A 27,480-nucleotide genomic window follows, 5' to 3' on the forward strand; every position below is an offset into this window, starting at 1 on the left:
AGGTATATTAAGAATTTTTGTAAAGATTTGCAATAATTCCTGATGAGTTACGCTACCTCTTTTTGCTGTCGCTCCAGCTCTCTCATACGTATATCTCTTGCTTCTGCTCGAGCTGCCCGTTTTGCTGCAAGTCTGGCTTCTGCCTACAAGCAGATGGAAAATAATTAAAGTTAAAAAAAGGGGGTTTGAATAACGGTTTGAGTACTCAACCTCTTCACAAGTACACATTAAGATTTTAACACCATAGTACAGAAGTAGTAAAGAAATCAGACTTCCTACAATGAAATTTCAAAGAGAGTATGTACCTAACTTTTTAAAGATACCATAGCATCAAAAAAATTGTATGTTCATTAAAAATGTGATAGAATGGCTTGGGTTGGAAGGAACCTTAGGGATCCTCTAGTTCCAACATTCCAACACCCAGATCAGTTGCCATCAACTAAACCAGGCTGCTCACGGCCCTATTCAAACTGGCCTTGAACAGCTCCAGGGATGGGACATTCACAGCTTCTCTAGCCAACCTGTTCCAGTGCCTCACTACTCCCATAGCAAGAATTTTCTCCTAACATCTAATGKAAACCTGCTCTCTTTTAGTTTAAAACCTTGATGTCCTAACACTATCCACCTGAGCAAAAAACCTCACTCTCCCACTTTTTTACAAGCCCCCTTCAGGCAGTGGAAAGTTACAGTGAGGTATCTTCTCCAGGCTGAACAACCCCAGCTCTCTCAGCCTGTCTTCACAGGTAAGGTGCTCCAGTCCTCTGAGCATCTTTTTGACCATCACCAAGTTCTTCTCCCAGTCTGGACTCACATCTGCGATTGCCCTGACAGAGGTACAGTACCTTACACTTGGACTTGTTGAACAACAAGAGTTCTCACGGGCCCAAGTTTGTCCAGGTGCCCCTGGATGGCATCCCATCCTTCTGTTGTGCCAACTGCGTCACTTAGCTTCATGGATCTGCAAACTTGCTGAGGATACATTCAATCCCGCTGACAGTGTCATTGATAAAGGTATTAAAGGGCCCTGGTACCAAGACAGACCCCCAAGGAACACAGCTCATCACCAGCCTCCAACTGGACTTAAGAGCTGGACTTAAGACCACAACTGTCTGGCTGCATCCATCCAGCCAATTTCTTATCCACTGAATAGTCCATCCATCAAATCCATGTCTCTTCAATTTGGACATAAGGATGCTGTGAAGGACCTTGTCAAATGACCTAAAGAATTCTAGGCAGATGGCATCTGTCAGTTTTACCTAGCAAATTGTTGCTGTCACTCCATTATAGAAGGCCACGGGATTGTTCAGTCATGATCTGCTCTTGGTGAAGCCATGCTGGATGTCTCAGATCATCTCCTTGTCTTGCATATGTCTCAACCTTGTATCCACAAGGATCTGCTCTACAATCTTCCCAGGCAAAGAGGTAAGGCTCACCAGTTTGTAGCTCCCAGAGTCTTCTTTTCTATTCTCTTTAAACATAGGAGTGATGTTTTCCTTTTCCCAGTTATTGGTGATTTCATTCAACCAACACCACTTTCCAAGTACAATGCAGAGTGGCTTGGCAAGATCAGCCAGCTCCCTCAGCACCCTTGGCATGCATGCCTGAGCTTGTGATAAGTTGGTTCATGAAATCGCCACATGCTTTATTAAAACAGTTTGTAACACCTTCATGTATCTAAGGGGGGAGGGGAAGGGCACTGCAAACGTGCAGAGAAGACTCCTGCCTCCCCGTAACCACGCCTACCAAAGGTCGTCATAGCAACCGCAAAAGACCACCAATAACAGCACAACGCAGACCAATCAGGATCTCTGGAAACTTCTAGAAACACCACGTCAGAGAGGGTATAAAAAGGGGAGCTCAGGCTACGTGCCGCGCCGTTTCTAGATGTTGGTGGGTGCAACCCACCTGGCTGGTGTCCTAGGTGCGGCAGGCCACCCGCCTAGCCCGTCCAGCGCTGCTTTTGACTAGTATCTGGTTAGTATCTGTTCTGTTTGTTAATATTTTAATTAATAAATTGTTAATTGGCTTCTAACCTCCGATTGGCTCTTGAGGATCAATTTATCACAAGCTGAGTGGAGAAATATTACTATCACTACAATTTGAGAACTGATATCTTGTGGACTTGAAAAGGACTTCGCCTATGCATAGTATTTGAACAGACATGTGCGCAATTGAAGAATCTTTGGCCACCAAAAGACATTAAAACCAAAAAGAACAAAACAGAGATGATAAACCATTACTGTTCATGACATATTTAAAGCTCTGCTAAAATCTGGAACTATTTCAAAAAGCAAACATCCCTCACTGAGAATACTGCAAATAGCAATCAAAATCGAACTGATTATTGAACAAAATGTAGGGGGGAAAAAATAGTATTACCATTCCTCAATAACTACATTCAACACTATCACCACAAACRGACTTTCCTACCTTTCCATTTGAAAAGAATGAGAAGGGAGTGTCTTTACAAACAGACTGATTCTGGGGGTAAGATTAGGCTGATACTGGGAGATAGAAGGAAACAATGGGAAGGATTTCCATAGGAATTCCTTTGATTGACTTATCTCAGACTATGTTAATAGACTACAAGAGCAGAGATACAGAGATGTATATTGAAAGGGGGCAATGTATGAGGGGGCAATGTAAGGGGGGTTTCATCAGGCATTTCGGGGAGCCTGTACCTCTCAAGTACCTCAGCCAATGGGGAAAGAGAGAGGGAACTGCAGCCGGGAAATCAGGATAAAAAGAGGCTGCATCCTCTATGAATTTGAGAGACCCCATGGAAAATGCCCATGACCTCTCCCTTTATTCATGAATAAAGTTGCGGGACTCCTCTGTCTCCTTTTTGGACATAAACCTCAGGTGCTTGTGGATTAATTTTCCTAACACATTCAAGCCCTTATACTCCCAACCCTGGCATAGCTCCTGCACTCAGAACTTGCTGTAAGCCAATTTAACTACGGTAGCAGAAAGTTAAAAGCAGCAAAAAAGTAGTTTCCTGTGTGTCACTGAAATTAATTTGCTTGTATAAGGGCCTTAAGAACAGACCAAGAAAAGGTATAAGCAGGAGAAACAGTAGCAAGACTTTCCCCCTCTCAGTAGAGAAAAGATTAACTCTGCACTGCTTGTGAAACCTGGTTATTGGTGGATACAACTGAATATTCTCCACCTATCCAGCTCAACAAAAGCAGAAATAGTTTGTTTCAGACTCTAAATGCTACCTCAAATTGAAAAATTTAATTACATGAGACAATAAAGTTTGGTATTGTTGGAGGTTAGGGCTTTTCCCTTTTTTTCTTAACGTCTTAGGGAATTTTTCCCCATTTTGCTGCTAAGCAACACTAGCAACCAGGGACTTAAGAGAGACAAAAGAAGTTACCAGGCTCAGGAGAGGAGGGCTCCTCGCTGCACTTCTCTTATCTGAGGGACTCTCTGAGAAGAGCAGAGATATCGAGAGAATTGGGCTGGGAAAAGGAGGGCTGGGACAGCTGCTAGCCCTCTTGCCCTCTCCGCTTTGGAGGAGGACACTGGAGCTGCTGCCTGGGGGGAGGTATTTGCTGCAGCTGCCAGGGTCCAGCGTCCTGCTCTTCTCCAGCCATGAGTGAGCCTTTGCCCATAAGAGTGGCCACTGCATTGGGACATTATTAACACCCGACCTCACCAAAGGACCCGTCATCATCTGCTCGGGTGCCTCAACGGAAATGCCGGGATTCCCGAGTCCCCTCCCCATACAAGGGAGTCTCTCTCAGTCGTGTTCGGGAGCCGAGTAGCCACTGCCCAGCCCCCGCTTTTTCTCTGCCACTGCTCCGAGGTTTCTTTGCGTTGCCTGGATGCCCCGCAGTCCCACCCGCAGCTGTGAGTTTCTAATACATCATCCACCACTCCGGGACTTTGCCACCCCAGCTTGCTACTCCGAGGTTCCTGCTACAGCTGCTTTAGCTATCCAGAGAAGCCACCAGGATCGACGCCCCCAGTGAGACTGCAAAACAAGCCCCTTCTCCATTTTTTTCCCGCCGCTGGCGCCTGCCATTACCACGGGAGAGAACTGGGCTCGCGCCACAGCGCCCCCTGCAGGAGCAGGAATCACGGCGCCCGCCCCGCCCGGGACCCACCAGCGCCCCTGCTGGCTGTGACCGTAACTGCACCAAAGCGGAGGGCGGGACAGCCCAAGGGATCCTGTCACTGGGTTTCTGGTTTGTTGTTGCTGCCATTATTGTTGTTTGTTTGCCTTGTTATACATACAAGTAAAGAACTGTTATTCCTTTTCCCATATCTTTGCCTGAAAGCCCTATGATTTCAAAGTTACAATAATTCGGTGGGAAGGGGAGTCATTCTCCATTCCAAGGGAGATTCCAACCTTCTTCAGCAGACACCTGTCTTTCAAACTGGGACAGCGATAAATCTAATGTTTGTGGAAAGCACAAGCTCAGTTTTTTTCACATTTGAATTGAGTTGACAAAAAATCTCTCAAATACTTTAAATATTAAACCACTGAAGACATGTTTTCCACCAAAAAATCCAGTTGTCTAAATGTAATGTTAATTCAAAACTTACAAGAAATAGCAGCAGCCAAAAATTCAAACTCCCAACTACCAAGACATTATAGAAGTTCTTAAAAATGTAAAATTCAATGGATTAAGGATAGGGTTTTTCCTGCTTTTGCCACTACCACAGCAAAGGTTTATGTAAAACACTGGAAACCGATAAAAACTATTTTACTACGCTTCAGGAAAATGAAACAGGTATGTAACTTGAGAGTTTAGCTTCAAATTATGATTAAACTACAGGCACAAAAATATCAAATTCTGACAAGTCAGAAGGCAGACTCACTATAGCTTTCTTACTCAAAATAATTAGCCTTAACTCCTAATGACTCACTGTTTTTTCCTATATTTTGCATACTCAGATAAAACAATAGCAAGGCTACGTCAACATGCCTGACTGCCATAATGTAATCTTTTTTTCAGAGTAGCATAACACTACACTGCTTCCTACCTGATGACAGCACACAGGTAAAGCAAGTAAAATGCCCTGCAACAGGAAGTATTTCCAGTTGTAGCCCACTATCACTCTGTTGCATATAAACTGTATCAGACAGGTATGCAGCACAGAAAGGAAAAGGACTCAAAGAGCTGATATGGGTGGGTTTAGTTTTGTTCATAAAACAGCAGATACATGCATTTGGCCTTCAGGCTMTGGGAAGGCTTTATTGTTAAAGATACAAAGTTAATTGGTTTACTGATTCATGCTAGAAATCAATTCACACTTCACCACGCTCTCCTAGTCCTACAGCCAGAGGCCTAACTTGAAATTCCTAGAGTAGAGGGGAAACTCCATTCCTTTCTAATTTACTAAACCCTTGACAAAACACAAGTGAATTCTACAAACATTTGTCATAAAATGGGTGCCCAACATTTGTCATAAAACAGGTGCCTGTAATGGAAGAAAACCTTGTCTTTAGAAATTGTTTTTAGGAAGAAATGTTTTGATATTACATTCATATTTAACCTGAGCAACTAGATTAATCTAAAAAGCACACCATTTTTTTCAAAAAAGACAAAAATCTTGGCAAGTTGACTGAAGGCACAGTTCCCAGGYTTCCTTCACCAAACTTTAGAACAAGAGACAAATCACCAGTACCAAATCATCAGGACCATTTGAAAGGCCATCATACCTAGTAATCCTTTATTCTCCACAGATCTGTTAGAGCACAGGCCTGATGCTATTGATAATAGCACTCATACAAGTCTTCATAGCTATGTAATTGAATTTCAAAATTAACAGTAATAGAGAAACAACCACAATTCAAAAGGATATAGTTTTCTTGCTGGGTGCTGCTATTCACTCTGTTGCCTTACTGAAAAAGCCCTTAAAAGTTGTGAAACAAATTACCACAACAAACCCTTCACCAATAAATTTCATCAGCTACATTGAAATAAAGTCTTTAAATGTCTTTAAAGTCTGTAAATGTTAAGGAAAATAGAGAGCCACAATAGCTTTGGGTAGTGAATTGTTTGGACTACAGAAGCAGCAGAGCAGAACTAGACTAGTAGTTTGGTTTTTTTAAATAAATGAGCAGTTTATTATTACTATATTATATATTATTATATATTATTATTCTATAAGTACAGGCAGCCATGTTATGATGCTTTTCAATTCAACTAGTATTTGACTTGAAAGAGTGTAACAAATACATCACTGTTTCTTGCTGTAGTAGCTTGGGAGTCAATACAGATTACTTTCCACAGCATGCATTAAAACAATTCCAGTCTTAAAAAAGTACAGAATAACCACTGCAGTCTTGATTTCAGTTTCACGGTCTTTTTTCTCAATAGTCTTTTGACCAGATACACATCAATAGCTTATGATAAGTATCTATTGTCATATTATCTAACTGAAGTGCAACATACTGAGTTTCTATTTTTCTGAAGTAAAAACCCAACAGCGTATTGTCMAACACATAGCTAATCTGACACTTTATTTCAGAAGCTTCCTAAGGGGACTTCCAACTGATAAAAAGAAATGGGATAGTTGAATTTTCTTGAGGACTTTAACTGCAATTAAGGTATGAGGTGTCCAAACCTGGTACACTTATGCTGGTTGCCAAAATGGAAAGAATGTTATAAAGTCTGGAGGGCAAATAAGCATAAGTATAGATACAATAATTCAGCATGTAATTTATTCAGGGAATTGATCTGAAAGGACAGAAAGGACTACAGAGGAGATCTTTGTAATAAAAGAAATTGGGTAGAAAAACAAGGAAGAGGCCCTCAAGACTTTGCTTGGGTAAGAAAAAAGGACTAATCAATAAATGATTAATTTATAACTAAACCTGCAATTTCTCTTTTGCATATGAACACACTCATACTACTCATATTTACCTTCTAGTCTAAGGCCAAACATGTGTTTTTAAACCAGTCCTGTATTTCTTTGGGTATTAGCTCTGGTCTAAGTAACAAAACAGAGCAATCTGTTCACGACTGACTTCCAGGATTCCTCATTTCAAAATAGATATAAAAAACCATGACATGAATAAAAAAAAAAATTTGGTTTTATTTTACCTGCATAAAAACCATTTCATTCTAGAAGAATATGATTACCATGGCTATTTTCAAGCAGTTAAACAGTATCTTACAGCAGTATTCAGTTAGTTTATTTTATTGTATTGTTTAGTAAATATCAAGGTAGCATGACAATATTCTCCTTCTAGGAAGTGACACAGTCAGTTTCCTGATTTTCACTTAAAAAACCATTATAAACTACTTACAGTCATTTAGAAAGCCATCTCTGCTTCTTCACTTTTTTCATTTTTGTTTTTAAATACACATACTACCACAATAATTTGAATTTTTTTAATCTCAACTTTCCATGATAATGTGTAATTCTTCAGTTAAATTGAAGATATTTTTGGCAAGAAAGAAAGAAGAAAACAGAGAAGATGATACTTTGAATTTTCTTGTAAAGATTGAGTCTGGAGACTCTCTGCTGTGTTTAGTCTCTTCACAGCAATGATYATGTTCTTTCCCAGGTAAGCACCGTGATGCTAACGCAGAATTGATATGGTAGAAGCTTCCCTCCATACTGAGCAAGRAGAAGAATAACATCTACCTCTATAGTGTAGATAGGCATTTTTTTCTTTCCCTTGCCTGCAAGAAGGAATTCACTACAAAGCAACAGTATTTTATTTTTAATTCTCATTCTCTGGAGAAGATGATTCATTAATTAGCTCAGATTCAGCATAAAAGTTTCATAAAGCTTCAAAAAATACAGGCTATTCTAAAATGTTATTCACTTCTGAAAAAAATTAGAATTATTTAGTCATCATGGGCTGATGTATACATATAACAGAACTTGTTTCTCTCTCTGCTGAGAGATATGCAGTCCTGGAGTTTCCAAAGCAGGAGACCGTTTAAGGAGCATTTTGCTTCTTAGACCAGATGGCAGCAGTGAGGGCACTGACTGCCCCTGCTGCGGGACTCACTGCTCCCTGCCTGCCACAGATATGTGGCACAGCACTAGGACCCTGCCAGCTCTGGCCAAGCATTATGGTGAGCATTTTGAAAATGTTCACCGTAATTCTTAATACATAACTACACACAGCAATTTAAAGTTTACTTCATCATTTCTCATTAAGCAAAGGATTCTGTGCCCATGGCAGGGGGTTGGAACTAGATGGTCCCTTCCAATCCAAACCATTCTACGATTCCTTTTGCTGCTCATTTCTTCAGTATTTTCATTTCCATTCTTTTTGCCCTTATTTCCACATTGTTTCACAAAATCAAGGCAACACCATCACTTACGTGCCAAAAGTATTTATAACTTCTCAGAATTCTAACTATTTTCCACTTTCTTCAGATGTCTCTACTCCAGTTGCCTACAAACCAAAGACYATAAATAACAAAATCTTAAGTTTTAATATGACTTAAAGGTTTAAGATTCTTTATTTATGATGTCTCATTCTTTTTCCATTTAGGGTACAGATTGATATAYATATTAGAAAATCCCTAAAGTATCTTATATCCTATAAAATATCCTTAATCATATGAAACAAAATCAACAAGACTTCGAATTAATACTAAAGTAGAAACAGCCAACTGAAAAAAATTGCAGATCTCTTACTAAAACAAATTTAAAAATCACCTAGCATCTATAAAGACAATATCTATCAGCATGGGATTCTCTGGGGCCTTGCTTTTTTTCTTAAGAGAAGCTGAAGAGAATATATGAAAACATGTACTAACTTTAAATAGATTCACAGGACCAAAACAGTTGTTAATGTTCTTAAATTCATGATATACCCTTCAGAAATTTAAAAACATTAATCTCTTAGCTTTTCCCATCTGGCAGTACTTACATGGCAGTAACATTACATCTTTACAAAGTAAGAACTGTCCTCTATTCAAAGTTTGAGCAACTGCAGAGGGAATTTTAAATAAAAATTAATCTTTATTCTCTCCCATGAGAAAACACCTCTTAAGAGTTTTCAACGCTACTGCTACATAGTGAAAATAGTCATGAGAACAGTTCCTGGCAAGAAAACAAAAACACCAAACCAAAGCACAGAGACAAGATTCTACAAGGCAGAAATCCAGTGAATGCTGTTGCAGTCATTGTACATTAGCTTTAGTTCTCCGTCACCTAATCACACAGCCCTGAAGAATGGAAGAGCTGCTGATGGAAACACCCCAAAAAAGGCTATAAATGGTAAATCCTGATTGTGACTTCAAACTGCTGCAGAGCTGGTTGAGGACGCTGAAATGACATGTGTTAGATTCTTCTCACTCTCAGCCATGATAGTCATTGTATTTAAGCATCAACCACAGCCAATGCAAAAACAAAGAAGTGACTGAAACCTCTGTTCTTGCATAATCAGACTGCTTTTGGAGAAAGAGGGTTCACACAATCATAAGAGATGCCTGGTGATGACAGGTTACTGCAAAATATATAAGATTACCACAATTTGTCTGTAAATTACAAAGATAAGTGAAGCAGTGATGCACAACTCAGCCAAAGATATTCTGTCCGCAAAAGAATTTAACAAACAGAGAATCTCCACAACAAACCCATAGAGAAAACAGATCTTGAGATTGTATCAGCTGTATTCAATGTAGACKGTGAACATAACCTTGAGAATAGAAACCTCAATTTTCATTTATCTAGTTACATTGGAATCCTTTTTGTTTAACAAATGAAAATATGTTGCCAGAAGCCTGAAGTTACACTAGACAGTCTTTAGCTGTACTTCAGGAAGCTAGAACTTTCCACAAGAAGTAAGGAATCATCTTTTACATCAGGTGACTTATTCTTTGTCTACCTAAGAAAGCGAACAGTTTCAGAATCCATTACAACAGCTACAGAAAGAACCAAAAGGTCATATAAAGGAACTCTCTACAGTTTTAGGAGATAGGTATTTTTTTCTTTTAAGAGATAAGCTGACTTGAAATTAACCTTGCTACAATTAGAATACACTCACTACTACTCCTTTTTAATGTAGTTGGGTGCATTTACATCCTGAGTTCCTTTATTTCCTTGCAGAAATAATAAGGAACAATGTATCTACACCAGATCCCACAGCTTTTGAAACAAACATGATAAACTGTTGTACCAAGGCAAAACTGATAAACTGATCAACTGTGAGTAATCTCACTTCAGACACTGTGTAATAAGGATAGTGCATTTCTTCCAGGAAAGGATGATTAGATAGATAGATCCCCATCCCTGGATGTGTACATCACCTTTATTCCTCCTCAGTTCCAGTAAGGGAATTCAACACTATGAAGAGTAATAAACTATAGTATGAAAACTAGGTCCCAAAGAAGTGTAGTCACTCGAAAGTTATTGGAATAAGGCAGAAATGCACTCCAGTGGTGATATTTTAGCATATTTGTGTCTAACACAGAGACAGTGAAAAAAAGCTTGTCGCAATGCAAACTGCCACACCAAGGTAACGAGGTGAAAGAGCTCTCTACATAACAGAGTGTAAGTACAAGAAGTAAAGGGGAGGGGACAGCCAACAGAAGAAAAGTTTTCTGATGCAGGGGAAAGATGGAATAAAGTGAAAGAAATATCAAAGAGGAAGCAGTCTGACCAAGAACCTCAGATCCTACAACAGTGCCCTTGTCTTCTAATAAATATTTTCATATAAGATGACATCAGATTCAGCCAGTGCAGAAAAATGATTCTAAGAAAATGAACTTACTGGATCAGTGCCAAAGAATTCTTTAAACCAAACTTCCTACAAAGCAAAGTATACTGGTACTAAAAGAAAGATACCTTTTTTTTGACACATGCCATAGAACAAGGAAATCACAGTTTTGTCAAATTAAAAGTGGTAAAAAAGAATAAGAATAGTACTGAGGGAAATCTGAACTTTCGGATAAAAATCATCCTGAAATATCACACACTACACTAGAGTCACTTTATTAAGAGTTCTTTGTATCACAAATTCTGGTAATTCCTAGTGGCGTTTTGTGACTGCTCTGAATCCCAGGGCACTTTTATGAAGTCTCACCACGCAGACAATCGTGAGTGCAGCCTTCGCTTTCCACATATTCTGTTTACCATCTCTTAATATCTAGAACACCTTTAGGAAAATTTTCCACAGAAGACACATGGATTACAGGACTCAATTCAATTCTAGTAAGTAATACCCTCTAAAAAGATGTGATGTAAAAGAACAAAGTCTAACAGTAATTTTAAGTAGATAAATATTATTACATTTTGCTATTGAGACCTCTTTTTGTAGGTTAAATTACAAGCTGATGTTATGTACTGCAAACATGCAAATACTCAGAGAAATTTAAGGCCATATTCATTCTTTTTCATTCACTGCTTTCCCCTAAAAATGAGAGATGGAACTTGATACATGATCCAGAGTCGCACACAGAACTTAGCTGACAGGGTGAGACCTTCCTTTAGAATTGGTGTGAATAGGACTTTCTGAAAGTTACCAACTAAATTTTTTTTTTTTTTTTTACTGACAGTGTATCTTTTGCCTACAGCTTTTGATGGATACATTTGAAAATGCCTAAAGAAGCTTTCTTATCAGAGACCTATCACCTACCTATTTTGTCTTAAATAGGCATATACAGAGAACTATTTACATTACAAAGCCATTTACAATCTGCATGTCAGTTAGGGCAAGCAGCTTTGTAGATAATGTAGCCCAGAGGATCTGGATCCAGGTGTATACAAACAGTATACTAAGGCTTTTGTTCCCTAGTCACAGCATTTCCACCAAAAAAACTCTGATCCAAGCAGACATCTCCAAGACTTTAAATTCTAATTGCCTTTTTCCTGGATCTAGTAGGAACGAAATTCCCCTTTGTATCAACTTCTTGTTAATTGCATTTTTTGAGGGTTATCTACAGCCCTCTTTTTTTCAGGTGTGGTGAAATACCTGGTATAATGCACATATTAAGTTTATTTGGAAAGAAATGTGAGTTCTCACATTTGAAATAGAATCTATTACAAATATATTTTAATAATGACTACTACACATTCAACACTACTACACTGTACTTACCATCTTAAGAATACTACATGCAGTAATACGATAAATACTCTTAGCTTATGTTAATTGTCATATTCTTTGCTAATTACACTTTTAAATGCATATCTTCAAATAATAAATAATGAGTTTGCTTTCATCCCTATTTCTGAATTTAAGACACTTCCAAATTAGCAAACCTCTCTGGCGATGTTGCTCAGAGCTTCATCTTCTGCAGAAAACCTGTCTTTCACTGGAGTTCTCTTCCGTCCTGATCCAGGAGTTCCCATTTTTATTCTCTGGATCTATATTTGAAAACACAGATAGGACAAAGCTCAGTTAGCATTCAGATATGGAATTAAAAATTATCAACCAATCTACACTTCAAAATGTCTTAAGTTATCCAACCTGCTGTCTTCTAAAGACGAAGTTTTGCTATAGTAGAAATAAAGACATCTTTACACAAAGAACACATTCTATTGCCAAACAAGATTCACAATTTGGGAACTGAAGGGAGAAACACACTACCATCATATACTCAGAATACATAAAATACCCTCTTACTTTTCTTCCAGAAAACTTTTATGAATTGCAAGCATATAAAAAACACCAACAAAACAAAACATAGCCCATACAGTAACAATCAAAAAAATGTTACACACACTCCCCCATCCCCAAAAACCACAACCATGTTAGTCTTTTCCAAATATCCTAAAGAAATCCTACTTCCAGACATCCAGATCCTCCCAAATGTCAGACTAGAATTTGATGACAGTCCTGCTATTGGACAAAGTAAGTATCCTACACAGGATTTGAGAAAACACCTCAGAATAAAAATTTCTATTTGCAGGAAGAACAGATCTAAAAGGTAACTAGTGGTAGCTATTCTTTTGAAACTGAATTGGTACAAGAACTACCTTTCTTGTTGGATCTAACCCACAAAGACTCAGTAACTGATTATAGTTTATTCAAAAGAGAGGGAAGAAAAAAACCCAAAGTGACTGGGCTATTTTTGTACAAGCAGTTTTTACTTTATTACTTTTATGCAGCAATCACAAAGCCAAAATATATTGGGGTATTTTTTGGCACTCAAAAGACACCAAGTAGCATTTTTCTTATATTTTACCTTCTACACCTTTTCATTGTCCTTTTCTTAATAACTTTATACCACTAGTCCCTTCTTTTCCTTGCAGGCAAGATGACTGCTTCAAATTTTACAGGTATTTTGCTATTCTTCATGTGCTTAGTATTGTCACTGCCAATCCATTTGGTAAGAGTCACTGCTAATCCACTTTTAAGCCTAAAACAAGCAAACAATTTGTTTGTTTTAGTCTTAAAAACAAGCAAGCAAACTTATGTCTTGTACTTGGGCAAATTTAGATAAGTATACACAGCGATCTCTGTGGCAAAGGTTTACACTCAGAGCTACAGGTTGCTGTCCACATTCAGAATGTCTCAAAAAATCTGCATCTTTTTTCAGTAATTCTTATTGGCTGACTTCAAATAKTAAATGCAGATATGGCCCAAACTAGAAGTTACATGAACGCAGAATAACACTCCCCCTAATACAGAAGGCTTTAACAATGTTACACATTAGCCACAAGAAAAATCATTAAATATTTATTGGAATAGATGGTTCATATAAGAACAGAAATCCAGTCTATCTACTAAAAGTCACTAAGCATAAAATGAAATTATTTTAATTGGCACATTAAAGGTCATATTTCTTGTAGAAGTATTTACCACATAAGTCAAAATTGCAGAATAACTGCACATACCATATACTTAAACAGCATTTACTGCCGTCCTTTAAACAACATACCATTTCCAACAAGACAACAAGCTTTGGTTTGTTAACTCAGTGAAATGCTCTTAGCTGGCAGACTGATTTGGGGAATGTGATGGGTTATATGGCTAATTTCAGTACATCTCTGTTCAGTTTAACAAGAAGTACTCATTCATAGAGTAGTGTATTCATAAAAATTAGATGCTGATGCCTTAAAAGAGGAAAACACACTTCATCTCAGTCACTGTGAAGAAGGCAAGAGCAGCATCCCTGCCAGCCATCTGCCATGCTTCTCACTTAGGATGAGCACAGAACTCCTGACTGAGACCAAACACAAGAGGGAGCAGAATGGATTACCCAGAAGGTATACAGAGATGTTGCCTTTGCCTACAAGGAAGAGCTAAGAAAGTCAAAGCTCAGCTGAAGCCAAAACAAATGCTGATAAGGACAAAAAGAAAGCTATTCTAAGGACATGGGAAACACAAGAACTGTAGGGCCACTGTTTAGTGACACAGGTGACAGAGGCTTGCCAAGCCTCACCCTTGGCAGAATGGTCTGGACAATAACAAACRTGAAGATAGGAATCTTTTGTGTGTGTGAATCAAACAGGCAAAATTCTCTGACAGGGTATGGGCCCAAAAGTGATAATGTTGAAGAACAAGAGGATCATCAGTTACATTAAACAGAAACTAGGAAATTAGTCAGAAGTATTTGAAGTAAAGCAGTCCTTTTGAAAATGAAAAAAAAAATCTAATTGAAAATCTATACCAGCAGCAGAGACCTTGGAGATGTAACAGTATCAGTCAAAACCTGGTCTGATGCTGTCAGAAGTCACCCCACTGACTGCATCATAGTATCCGTCCAGGCCAAACAACACAGCATCCCTCCTAGTGGATGCAAGATCCTTCATCCAGCTAGCAGGTGGTCAAGTACAGGGAGGGTCAGTACAAACCTTAACTGCATGAATGTGAGCTTGTTTAGGTACGTCTTCACTCGCACATGCATTAGGACATAACACAGCACAAATCAGAGAACAGGCACATGCAAATCTAGAATGTCCACATCTCCAGCAGAAATCATGTGCAAATAGGGAACCCTGGAGTTGAAGAACAGAACAGTTAAACACCAGCCTAAAGAGGCTGTGAAACATCCATCCCTGAAGATGGTAAAAACTTAACCAGACAAGGCTTTGAAAAACCTATTCTAATTGACCATATTTTGAGCAAAGGATGACCTCCAAAGAATCCTTCCAAAAGAAAATACATGATTCTATAGTTATCACTGCTCTCAACTTTGAAATTAAACTTCAATATAAGCTTTCTTTAAGAAGATGTTCTAATATTTCTTCAAGGGTCTTGTTATAATTTCTTTCATTCCTGAAACTTTTCGTTAGGTTGATGTATGTCAGAATATTTAATTTCATGTTATAAAGTTCAGTACTACAGAAATCTAGACACACAGCTAATATGCTAATTAGTCTAAAATTATAAATATCATTGTATTATTTCTCAGGAAAATATAAGATATCAATACTTAACATGCATGCAGAAATAATTCTGAGATGTATCATTTCAATAACCTTCTGATTACACAAAAATAAATTTTCCTGCATGTGATAAAGAATTTAATACATGCTATAACATTAGTATTTTCACAAAAAATAACTAAAGAAAACACCCAAATACAACCAGACAACGAACAGTTTGCTATTGTCTTTATAGGTAGGTTAATATAAAACGAAAGAACATTATAATCTCTGCTGCATTTACAAGTCAAAATTCCTGAGTCACGTCTATTACATGTCGAATTCTATAGGCATGGTTACACACTGTATTACACAACTGATCAAGTGACATCCTGTTGTATTTCATTCCAAAATACTGAAGTGTCTGAAGTCACCAAACAAACCAGAAGACTGTGATGAAATCCCTCTAAAGTCCCCTCATTTGTCTTCAGGCACATACACATTTTATCTCTTCCACAAGTCTTTGCTGTCTACTCTTCTTCATATTACCTTCTGACTAAAGGTTCTCCTTGTTCCTTTTTTGCTTTCCAGAAAAAAGTCAGATTTGTCTTACATTAACGGAAAAAAATAACATACACTACAAGTTAAGGGCCTATCACTCACCACCTTCAATGGCACCACCTGTTTTAAATGCCTGGGGTGTATGCCAGCATATTTGGCATTACATACATAGGATCCAGATACCTTAGTGTGAACAGGCTATAAATAACAGACCAAAACACCCCTTCTCTCCTTCAAGCAAGACTACAAGATAATTAAAATTCACCTGTGTTGACACCACCTCTTTATAATAAATTCAATAACAGAGAAGAACAGCGCTGACTAGAACTAATGCCTGTTAGAACCAGAATCTCAATGCAAAAGTATTAGTACTGCAAAAGTTGCATTCATATTTGAGGTGCATAATTGTATTGGAAATCACAATCTTGTTTGTTTGCTCTTCAGTGCTTTATCCAAGCAAACTTCAGAGGAGACAAAGCAAATCGACACAGAAAAAATTTAAATTATGCAAGACAGACAAAAGACTCTTCCTCAAAAAAAGGCCAAATATGAGAGTACTCTCTTTGTACTTAATATGTTTCCTCATAGACCTGTGCAACAAAAAGGGCTGCATGTTCACAGGGGCATATAGGAAAAGAGAAACAGATTAGGTTTTAATGCACTGACCGAGTTTTATGGAATAATTTTAAATATAATTCTAAATAATTTAGAATTTCCATTCAGAATCACCTTGTTCAGAATATTATCTGAATCAAGAACTATTGCCAGAAAAGAGCTGCTTCTATGAGTGAAAAAGCCTAACATTAAGGGGAAAATGCAAAGACTGAAAAGAGTATATAATTACAATCTGCCAAAAAATTACAGTGCTTACCACTGTATTGGAGGCTAGGTTATTGCAGCTGATGAATGGTGTTCCTGTTTTAAAAAGCTGCTCACCTCTAATCATGGCCTACTTCAAAAGCTGATAGCACAACGTTTCTGCGCTGAGCCAACAAGCTCATGTCAGCTTTTTCAGGAAAAAAAATTACCCTTTAGAAAACTGCAGTATCCACCCCCTGAATGTAGTATATTTGCACTTTACTTGCCATTTTAAAATCTGAGAAATGCAATTTCTTATGAGTTCATGGTGTTTAGCAATAGAATTACAATTCCTTAGAGGGAGATGAAATCCCTCAGTTTGTTGTTGTTATGCATTTAGAGACCAACAGATAGTTCCCAGTTAAGACAATCAAATAGCCATTATGCAGTTGCAAGATTCTGCAAGTGCCTGATGAATCCATGAAGTGCAATGGTGCCTCGTTAGTGTTGGCGTAAAAGCACTAAGGCATCTTACAGCCCTGTAGAACTACAAGACACCTCCTGACATACAAAGCAATCTTTGGAGACCTTCCTCAGTCTGCAAATTACAAAAATTCCAAAACAACATCTTGAACTGATGTAATTTCAAGAGGTAGCAACTTGTTTTATAAAGTATGAGTTCTCTGCCAGTCAGTTGCCAGCAGCTGCAACTCGAGATACCCTTACTGCACAAAGTACATTACGTACACAATATTATCATCAGTGACATGAAGCATCTCTGAAGTTCTTATAATGGTGACTCACCAGAGGATCTCTCACAGCACAGTGTAAAGCATATACAGATTTCAGAGAAGCAGTGTAATGCACACTGGCTTTTCTAGAATCAGTGCTACTATAAATGCTGAAGATCCAGGAATAAAGTAAGAATTCAAATTGAACTTTAAAACATTAAGGAATGACAGTACTAAAATGAGCACTATAAAAATTATTAAAATGCATAATAAAAAAAACCCTCAAGGATCTTCCAAAAGTGTTTATTCTGAAATGAAGCAACCATCATTTTTATACTGTCACCTTTTTCAAAAGGAGAGTCCTTGCTGTCATTTTGGAAAAGAATGATCCACTGCTCATAAAAAAACAAAATACTGCTACTATATGGAGGCTCCACTTTTTTTAATGAAATGGAGAGCCTCATGGTAAAACACACATTCTGTAACAAGCTGCAACTCTTTAAAATATTTTTCCCTCACCAATTTAATACACTCCTACCTCTTTCCTATTTGTGATACAGCTAAAGTACTATGAAAAGCTACTGGAGCAAGGGGAAGAAATTTTTCTGGGTACCCCTTAGAAGAAACAGCAATTGGAGGGAACTATAAGCTGACATCACTCCTGCTTACTAGTTTACTGCTGTGGTAGCACACTCGGTAGGCTTAGAAACACTTACATCCACCTGCCCTTTCTTTGGTAAATACCCCTTTCACCTCTTCCCTTAAAGCAGATCTAATTCTGCTAGCTTAGCTCAAGGAAATGTGAACTTTATCATCATCTTCACAAGCAGACAGTGTTACTTACATAAACTATTTTGGAGGGCATKTAATGCATAAACACAAACCGTCTATTAGCTACATTTTTTATACGTTACCTAGTTTCCAGATAATAAGATAATAAAATTGAATTACAATTCTAATCACTTTTTGTAATGCTACTAGACTACACTAACTTATTACTATATCACCACACATCTTCACATCAGGATCTTACAAACAACATAGTATCAAATCTATTACTTATTTCTAATCCTCTACTGATGTTATAGACCAGAGCTATTCAATTATATATGATATTGATCTAGGTTTTTTTGATATATGCACATGCCAACTTCTGTGCTATGTGAAAGTCTAGAGCTTAACAAGGTCTACAGATCCCCAGAGTCCAAACAGCACTTTCTCAAAGTCTACATGTTTTAAAGTACTATGCCATATTCTTAGAGAATGAGACTTAAAACAACGCTTCAGAGTCAATTTACAAGAAATACTGGTGTTTAGGTCAACAAGCTATGTCTGACACATTTCAGACAATCATCTTCTATTCATAAGTTCCCTGTTACAGCCACAAATTCAGTTCAGGTAAGACTGACTTCACAATAAAGCTAAACACTTCCAAGCCCAGGTAACAGGAAACAATAGCAAAAGGATATGTACATCCAACTATTTTGTAGCGCTAAAGCACGTTTTATCTTACATCATCACTAAGCAATTACATTAATCAAGAAAGCAGACGTATATTAAGAAGGTAACTGTTTCTAGGCTGCAATACATTTAATTACATCACTTCACAATCAAGACACAACGAACGTTTAAAGAATTCAGAAAAGCACTGGTTTAAAATTACAATTTGTAACAAACCTACCGCTTCACAGCTCCAAAGAGGTATCATCCTGACACTTTAAAGGGAGAAAGCTGATCCTAGACCTTCCTCATTTCGAGCAAAAAATGTCTGTAGGCTTTTTTAAATTAAGCAAGTCACCGAGTAGATCATATAATGTCAACATAGTACTACTTCATCTACAAAATGGTTTTATTATCAGTAAAATACGTAACACTTCCCTTCAACGAGTCGGGCTAGAATTCAAACTGGAAATCACTTAAAACACATGGGGCAGATCACAGTTCGGAGCCGTTTTCGGTCTCCTTCCAAATTCATGAATGCGCTCAACTCTCTTATCATCCCCGACAACCTCTGTACAATTATAGCAACAGGGTATTTTAAGAATAAAACATCGTGCTGCAAAATAAATAAAAAACCTCAAACGACTAAGCATCAGCAAGCCTGACTCCCAACGCAGCTCGCCGCAGAGGAGGCACGCCCTGCTGTTCCGGGAACAGCGAAGCCGTCGTAACGTGCTTCGAGGAAGTGCGAGAGAGAAAGGCACCGAAATACACACAGCTATTTCAGCACATCTTCCTTTTTCCCTCATTCCACCGTTTCCACTCAGCCCCCGAGGGGCGCCCAGCAGCTTCCCGCGGGTCAGGAGGAGTGATCGCGCCCGGCGAGCGCAGCAGCCCGCCGGAAGGATTCGGGCCAGGCCGGGCCCGGCTTCCCCGTGCCCGCCCGCACCAGGTCTGACCCCGTCCACACGGGAGGGGCGGCACATCGCCGCCCCAAACTTCCCTTTCTGTTCACCGACCTGACCAGGGAGTTCCGGCTCAGCCGCTCCTCCAAACCTGAAGAACAGGGTTCCCGCCCGCTTCCCGGCCCGGGGTTTGTGTCTGTGACATCCTTCCTCCCCCCGGCCCTCGCCCTTTCCCTGCCTGGGCCCCCGGGAGCCTTACCTGCGGGCCAGCCTGCCGCAGAACCGGGACGTCTCAGTAAGGAGGGAGGAACTGTCTCACTCTTCCCTCCACCGCTTCAGGGGTGTGAGGGGCTCGTGGATCCCGGAATCCAGGCGCCTTCCTTCCCTCACTTCCTATGCCCAGAGATAGGGGAATAGTGGCAGAAGCCGCCCCAAGGCGACCACAATGCCCGCCAGACATGGACTGGCCACGGGCCGCGGCAAAGGAACTGCTACCTCACTTAACCCTCTCCACCGTTCCCTCCCCCGTTCCCTGTGAGGAGCTGGGTGAACCGGAGCTGTAGGCACATATAAGCCGCTCGCTCCAGGCCGCCCTGCTCTTCCCCGCCCCGCGCTCTTGCCTCCTCCCCTTCAGCGCAGGGCGCTTACAGCCACATCGAGAACCCGAGTAAAAGACTGCGGTAAATTTCAAACCGCCTGCAGGGCCCTGCGGAAGAAGAAGGAGCCTGCGCTGAGGAAAGGGAGAGAGAGAGAGCGACCGGCAGCCGGAGCTCAGGAAGCACCAACCCACGCTGGCATCAACACCCAGCCCACTGCCCCAGCCCGCGCACAGGCCGGCGGCAAAGCGCGCAGGCGCCGCAAGGGAGAGGGCCAGAGGGTGGTGCGCCCGCGTGCGCAGAGCGGGCGCGGCAGCGGGGCCGTGGTGAGGAGTGGTGGGGAGTGGTGGGGAGTGGAGGGGAGGGGAGTGGAGTGGAGTGGAGTGGAGTGGAGTGGAGTGGTGGGCGGTAATGCGGTCCGCCCAGGCCGGCTCCTCTCTGCTCCCCTCCTGGACCCGTCTCCGCGCTGGCTCAGCGGCTGTCGGAGCTCCGAGTGAGGGTGGATGATTGCGTGCTATGGCGGCCTTTCAGCTCATGAAAGGCGAGGCGGCGGTACGAAGGAGCAGCGCCCTCCTCTTCTCCCCTCTTCTCCTTTCCTCGGGAGGCGCCGGGGCGGGGGGCGCGGCGCGGTTTGGTTTTGTGCTCCATAGTGTGTCGTGATGCAGTGCACGCTCTCCGCCTCGCCCCGTCTTATCATCGGGCAGGTCGGCTGACACTGTGTTGTGGTGGGGRGGAGTAGGTCTGACACGATCGGCTTTATGCTTCATTCCCGGGTTTAGCTAGGACTTGTTTTTATTGAGCAGCCGTCTCCAGTGAACGGCCGTGCGAGTCCTCTGGGAGGCCGCGGCAGCCGCTGAAGAAACCGCAGCACGACCAGCCAGCATCAGCCGCGTTAGTGTGCCCAGCTCCCACCGCTTCCACATAGCACGAGAGAGTTTCTGAAGATTTACGTGGTTGAGTGCTAGACAGGGTTTATGGGTACAAATCGTATGCAGGCATTTGCACCGTATCTTATACTGGCTTAAACACGCCCAGATTTCTGTAATATCAAAATTCAAATACAGGGAACATAATCCCTTAGGTTAAAAAACAGGATAAAAAAGATATTATTATACCGTTTCGTATATTGCAAATTATACCCAAACAGTCATGAAACTTCATGAGATTCTGCTGTGAGATAGACTTGGGATCAGATCTATAGTAATTTGCTTTCCAACAGCTCTGTCATTAAGTGTGGGATGTCTCTAAGAGTGTAGAGATGATTAGAGGAGATGGCATTTTGTGTGTTAGAAATCCCATGTAAATGGAAAAGCACTGTTAAAATGACAAGCATCGTGGTGAGACTCAAAAACGTGCACCAGAGTCCTAGACAGAGATCAAATGTCTTACTAAAATAAGCTCACGTGGATGTGCATAAAGTAAAAAAAAAAAAAAAAGGATATGCAAGGGAATTAAATCTATTAAAGTAGATATATGTAGCATGTTTCTTGTGTTTGATGTGTATTTTATAATTTTCCGTATGAGAAAACCTACACTCTCCCAGTCTCTTTCGTCAGCTGACCATACAGCATAGACTCTTCATGCTTATTTTCAACATCACATTAAATTCTGTAGTTAAGAGAAGGATGACCTCACTAGAGGGACATGAAGTAGCAAGTTTCTCATGGACCATATGTAGAAAAGMTAAAGGTAGTGGTTTAAAACCTTCATTTTTATTTGACATTTTTGCAGAAGGACTCACCTGTTTTTCTGGGCTTTGTGGAGAATCTTCATTAAAACATCTTGGGTTGTTTTGGTTTGCCCTAGCTGGTGGGAGGAGTATTTTATTCCTTTTTGAGTAGACAGTTTGTGTGGAAATTTTTGAAATGTCCCACGTCTGTATGGGATGATTCTCTATTAATGTATTGCTGTTAAAGAGGATTTTTTTTTCCAATCATTTGTTCATTTTTCTAAAATGAAGTGTTGATATTTGCATACTGCTAGTCTTTTGATATAGACTGCACATTTTTCTCTAATGATACAGCAAAACGCATGTTTCCTTGGGAGCAGGCATGCATTTTTGTCTTCTGAAAGAGTAATTGTTTATTTGACTGAAAAGCAGTGTACTGTGCAGTTAAAACAGGCAGTGGTACAGGATGGCACAGTAGCAATTCTGAGTTCAGCATTGTTAATGAACAGCTAAACAGTCAGGTTATATATTGTTTCATTATAAAGCTTCAATTAGAAGCAAAAAAATGAAAGCTACGTTTGAACTTTCGCTATGAAATTACTGCTGGTACAAAATGAACAGTTATTTATGAATATGCCTTGGTTAAATTTATTACTGAAGCTACTATAAAACTTGTTCTGTTAATAATGAGTTTCTGCTAAAAATAAGTCAAAGAATGAGGTGTCACTGGATCTGCCTTTGAATATTCTTTTCTCTTTAATGTTACCTTTTTATACAGTAGGTTAGTATAGATCCCTTATCATATGTAATTGAACTTGCTGATTTACCCTCGCTTTTCCCTCAAAATCTCTCTCTAAAACTGTTTTGCTCAATTAAGTCATTCCATGGATGAAGTTTTAGTTCTTTTCAAGAGTGATGGTAACCTAAGAAAGTATATGTGGGATGAATCTGTAAATCAGTTAAATTGAATACTTTGAACTGTGTCAACTTCCTACAATAATATGGGTACAGTTTTAAAGAGATTTTCTCACTGTAACAACTTATATGAGAGAAAAAATATGTTTACCTCTGCTGTATTTGCTATTTGTGCAGTTCTGAATATCTTTGTTTTTTTTCTCCCACACTTTAGCATTTCTAATCTTCCCATGAATCTTTTGTTTCATGATTATTGCACTTTCTAATTAAGGGTATAGTAGTAATGACATGCACGTAGGATTATAGTGTAACAATTCCTGATGTCATTCCTGTATTTTCCCTTTTGTGTGCTCCCTATTCTCTCTCTCTCTCTCTCCCTCTCACTCCTGCCACCTTTCTTTGTGGAAACAATAATTTCCAGGTATTATTTTAACTGGTAGACTGATTTACTGATGAAGACTCATTGGTTTAAGAGCATTTAAAGAATTCAGACCACCTCATCAAATGATTTCTGTCTTTTCCATTTTATGTCCTTCCTTTCCAGTAGTGTCCATCTCCTCAGTTCAGATACCATCACTCAGCAATTCATTCGACGCACAATTGAACATACTTCCCCCTGCAGCTGTAGTAGATCATCTTTTAGATATATACAGTATTGTTAGTAATTGTTCTCCCCCCCCAAACAAAAAGGGTGTTAAAATACTCCCTTGTGACAGTAAAATATCAACTTTTTCTGTCTGGACTGCTAAATAAGTGTAAACCATTCTTGTAATGGAGGGAGCAAGTCTTGCTTTTTTATTTCTTTTGCTTTTCAAAAAAATTATTGGATGTACGTACAGGAGCTTCTGCCAGACCCTTTCAGTTTTTTCCTCCCCCACCTTTTGTTAAGAGTTTAATTATGCTAAAGATATATTTCTGTTATCAGATACACAGCCACAAATATATTAAATAAACATTTTCAATCTCAGCATTTATGTGTTTTTTGAAATTTCAAGAGAAAAAGAAACAAAAAGTATGCCTTTTTTGGATGACCTTTTTGTATTGTGATTTTCTCTCCACCAATTTCTTAACTCAGAAATTATTAGAATATCTACAAAATCTAATAAATCTTTTGTAGAATTCTTTGGAGTGCTGAGGGACTATTATCAGGCGTTTGTTGTAAGGTTTTTGCATACATATAATATTCACCAAGTAGTGGAAAAAAACCCCAATATTTCAAAATTCCTGGCTGTTTTTTGTGGTCATGTGCACGTTTCACAGCTGTTCTTATAAACTACAAAGTTTCTGGTAGTCCTAGGTGCTGCAGAATGAGTGAGGCTTAGTTTTTCCCTTTACCTCATTTACTTTAGTGCTGGGAAAATCTTTAGAGCACAGTAGGAACTACACACACATACCTATGCATTTTGATGGGGATTGGTGCTCACTAGCAGTAGAACTGCATGAGTTTCCATTTGGTTCCAATCCATTGCATCCTCACCAGGAAAAGGGTTCGGTTCTCTGTTGAATAGCTGTGGATAGGGCTAACTAAAAAATTTGTATCCCAGTGTTTTCCCAAAAAATCTAGACACCCATATAAATGTGATCTACTTTAGAAAACTTCTGTTTTAACACAGATTAGTTAATTGACCAAACAATTGAAAACAGAATGCTCTCGATATTCAATATTTTTATTTTTTGTGTGTGGTTTTGTTTCTGTGTTTGGATTTTTTTTAAGTCTTTCAGAAGTAAGATAAGCACTCGAATAATGTGATTTTTGTTTAGAATTTGTTTATAGGAAGATTTTTTTTTTCATTGCTATGAATTAGTATCCATGTTTATATAGTAAAATTTTAAGCACTGGAGTTTCTGAACAATGTCCCAATATCAGCTTGTTATTAAGAATTAAGGAGAAGATGTATTATTTTGATCAATTGCATTTGCATTAGATGAAGATAAAATATTAAATATCTTAAAAAGGTTTGTGGATGAAGACTTTGATTTGTAAAGAAAAATATGAAGCTATATTCTAAAATAGTAAGTTTAAAAATTTAAGTTTTATTTGAAAATTTGAAGCTCTTTATACTGTACATGGCAGTATATTTAATTTTCATATAGAACTTTTCTATTCCAGCTAGAGTTCCAAGTATCATTATCTTTACAGACCCTTCTAGATGTCTTTATGTTCTATGTTTGATCTACATAGAAATACTGATAATTTCCTATGCTAAGATCATTCTTGAAAACTCAGTCTGAAGTCTGTTCTATCTATTCATTGTGTATTACATATCCCCGAGAAAGATTGTGTAAATGCTAATTTATTTTACAGATTTGCATACAAGCCACATAGAGGAAATCACCTTGCTCGTACATTGTTTTGTTGATCTTGTAAAACTTACAAGTAGTGTCTGTGYTGTGTGAGTGAATGTGAATCTTTTAGTATGTACTCATTATTTTTCTTTGTCACTTTTCTGACTTCCATTATGTTTTTAATAATTTGGAAATGTCATTAGAATGTAAAGTTTAAATATGGCTTTTAAATACATTTAATTTTTATACCACACTAAAATCTTATGAGCATTTATCATAACTCTTCTATGCCTGATGTCCCCACAACCCAAATTATCTTCACCTACTAGGTGAATTATCTTCCCACCAGGTATGCAGAGATGAAGAAATTCCTAATAACTAAGACATATATACTATGGGGTTTTTGTCTTTTTTTAGGAAAAAAAAGATAAATGCTCCTATTTCTCTTCCTACCTGAAGCAATCACTCCTTTACAATTCTCTTCAAAATCTCAAATGCATAGATGCTTCATATAGCAAAAATAGCTTTCACTAAGCCTTCAATTCATTTTCGCCAGCAACATAGTTGATGCTGTGTAATGTGTTTTTTAAATAACCAAATGGAATAACTGACAGCCAGACAGAGATGCTTCTTTTCCAGTAGCATTGAGACTATCCTGCTGCTTGCAGCTTCAGTGCACTTCTTGGTTGGTCTATGTCTAACATTAAATTGTGTCATCATTTGAAGATGAAGGTTTTTCTTTATACAAGTACTGTTAAAGTGGGGAAGCAAAAGGAGACTGAAATTAAAATTCTAAATATCAGGGTCTATGCAGGTCTACATTTTGAGATTGTCCAATCTGTATATCACTCACGGAACCAGTCAGTGGTAATCCTGTATCTTCTTTGTAGGTTTAATCACCATTGCTTCTGGTCCGGTTTTTTTATAGCTCCCGAGCTGTCACTGCCTCTTCAGTCAAAGGCAGCTACGGATGCTCTCCACTCCTGAGAGAAACAGTCCTTTCCAATTAAGCAGATTTGGTTTAATAGTTCTGTTTGCTGAACTGAAAATCAGAAGCCTGGAAATAGAGTAATTTGTCTATAAGGCACATGCACCCAAGATCTAGGGCAAAACCATCTTTACAGGTCATGTTAGAGCAAATAATAGCTAAAATGCTTGAAATAAACATACTTTATAAATGTTTATTGGATTTTTGTGGTTTTTTTAAAATGTAAGTTTATATTCTTAGTATTTTAGAGAAATGCAGTGCTAATGGTATTCAAACAGTGGGAATCAGTGAGGGTGAAGAAAAATGTGAAAAGTTCACAGAAATGTTCATAATTTAAAATAAATACAGTTTAAACCATGTCTTATATATCTGTAAAATATAGCCTGATTAAATTTGTCTTTAATTTAGTAATTTACTTTCTGTAGGATTTTAATACAGCATATCCCTCTGTGATCTTTCTTATGACAATATGTAGCTCTTTCCTGCAATGAAATCAATAAAGCTACTTGGAGACTCCAAATGTCTAGTTGTAACATTTGAATTGGTCAAAGTATAAAGTGAATATATAAGTTAAACATTTAAATTAATGAATTAATGAATTAAGCTAAATTAAATGGATAATACTCCTTAAATGTACACTGCATTTTAGAGCTTGAAGAGACTTGATGTCGTGGTTTAGAATGCTGGCCAAAAGCCAGGCACCTGCTCATTCGCTCTCCCCCACCACCACATTGGGTAGAGAAGAGCAAAGAAAAAAGAATAACAGAAGGGTTCATGAGTTGAGATAAGGAGCGGGGAGGAAACACTTGATGGACAAAACAGGCACTACTTAAATTATGAAGTGAATTTATTACTAACCAAGTCAGAGGAGGAGAATGAGAAATAAAATAAAACCCTCAAAGACACCGATCTTCTCCCCACTCCCTCCCCCCTTCCCACCAACTACAAAGCAGCGGGGAGTGAACAGGGTGTGGAGTTGGTCAGTTCATCACCCGATTGTCTGCGGCTGCTGAAGGGGAGAAGTCCTTCCCTTGCATTGCCGTGGGGTCCCTCCCACAGGAGACAGTTCTCGGTGAACCTCTCCATCGTGGTTCCAATCTCACGAGCAGCAGTCCACACACATCTGCTGCATTGTGAGTCCCTCCCCACAGACAGTTGTCCCAAAACTGCTGCACCATGTGGTCCCTCGTCCCCTGGGTGCAGGCCTAAGGCCAGGCTGTTCTATCTCGGGAGCAAGGCCTCTCTCTCCATAGGTCTCCTGCTGGACACAGCCCCTTCTCGGCGTCTGCCCGCTCCGGCGTGGGGACCTCCCTCCTCCACGGGCTGCAGGTGGATCTCTGCACCCTCTGTG

General features: G+C 39.1%; 1 protein-coding gene across 15 annotated transcripts in view; it reads right to left on the reverse strand.

Moving 5' to 3' along the window:
- LRRFIP2 (LRR binding FLII interacting protein 2) overlaps positions 1-19,732 on the reverse strand; it is a 57,305-nt gene extending 37,573 nt beyond the window's left edge. For 6 of the 15 annotated variants that reach the window (XM_057376156.1, XM_057376159.1, XM_057376153.1 and 3 more), the window contains exons 1-4: positions 19,547-19,731; positions 14,728-14,871; positions 12,190-12,294; positions 57-143 (exon numbers count right to left, since the gene is read on the reverse strand). In XM_057376156.1, coding sequence (XP_057232139.1) covers positions 57-143; positions 12,190-12,294; positions 14,728-14,871; positions 19,547-19,579 — 369 coding nt within the window. In that variant the 5' untranslated portion in view covers positions 19,580-19,731. The other 9 variants (XM_057376158.1, XM_057376161.1, XM_057376162.1 and 6 more) reach the window with 6 other exon arrangements.
- Positions 19,733-27,480: the final 7,748 nt, after the last annotated feature.

The sequence above is a fragment of the Malurus melanocephalus genome, unplaced genomic scaffold (assembly GCF_030028575.1).
Source record: "Malurus melanocephalus ecotype Western Australia unplaced genomic scaffold, MMel_1.1 scaffold_271, whole genome shotgun sequence".
NCBI lineage: Eukaryota > Metazoa > Chordata > Aves > Passeriformes > Maluridae > Malurus > Malurus melanocephalus.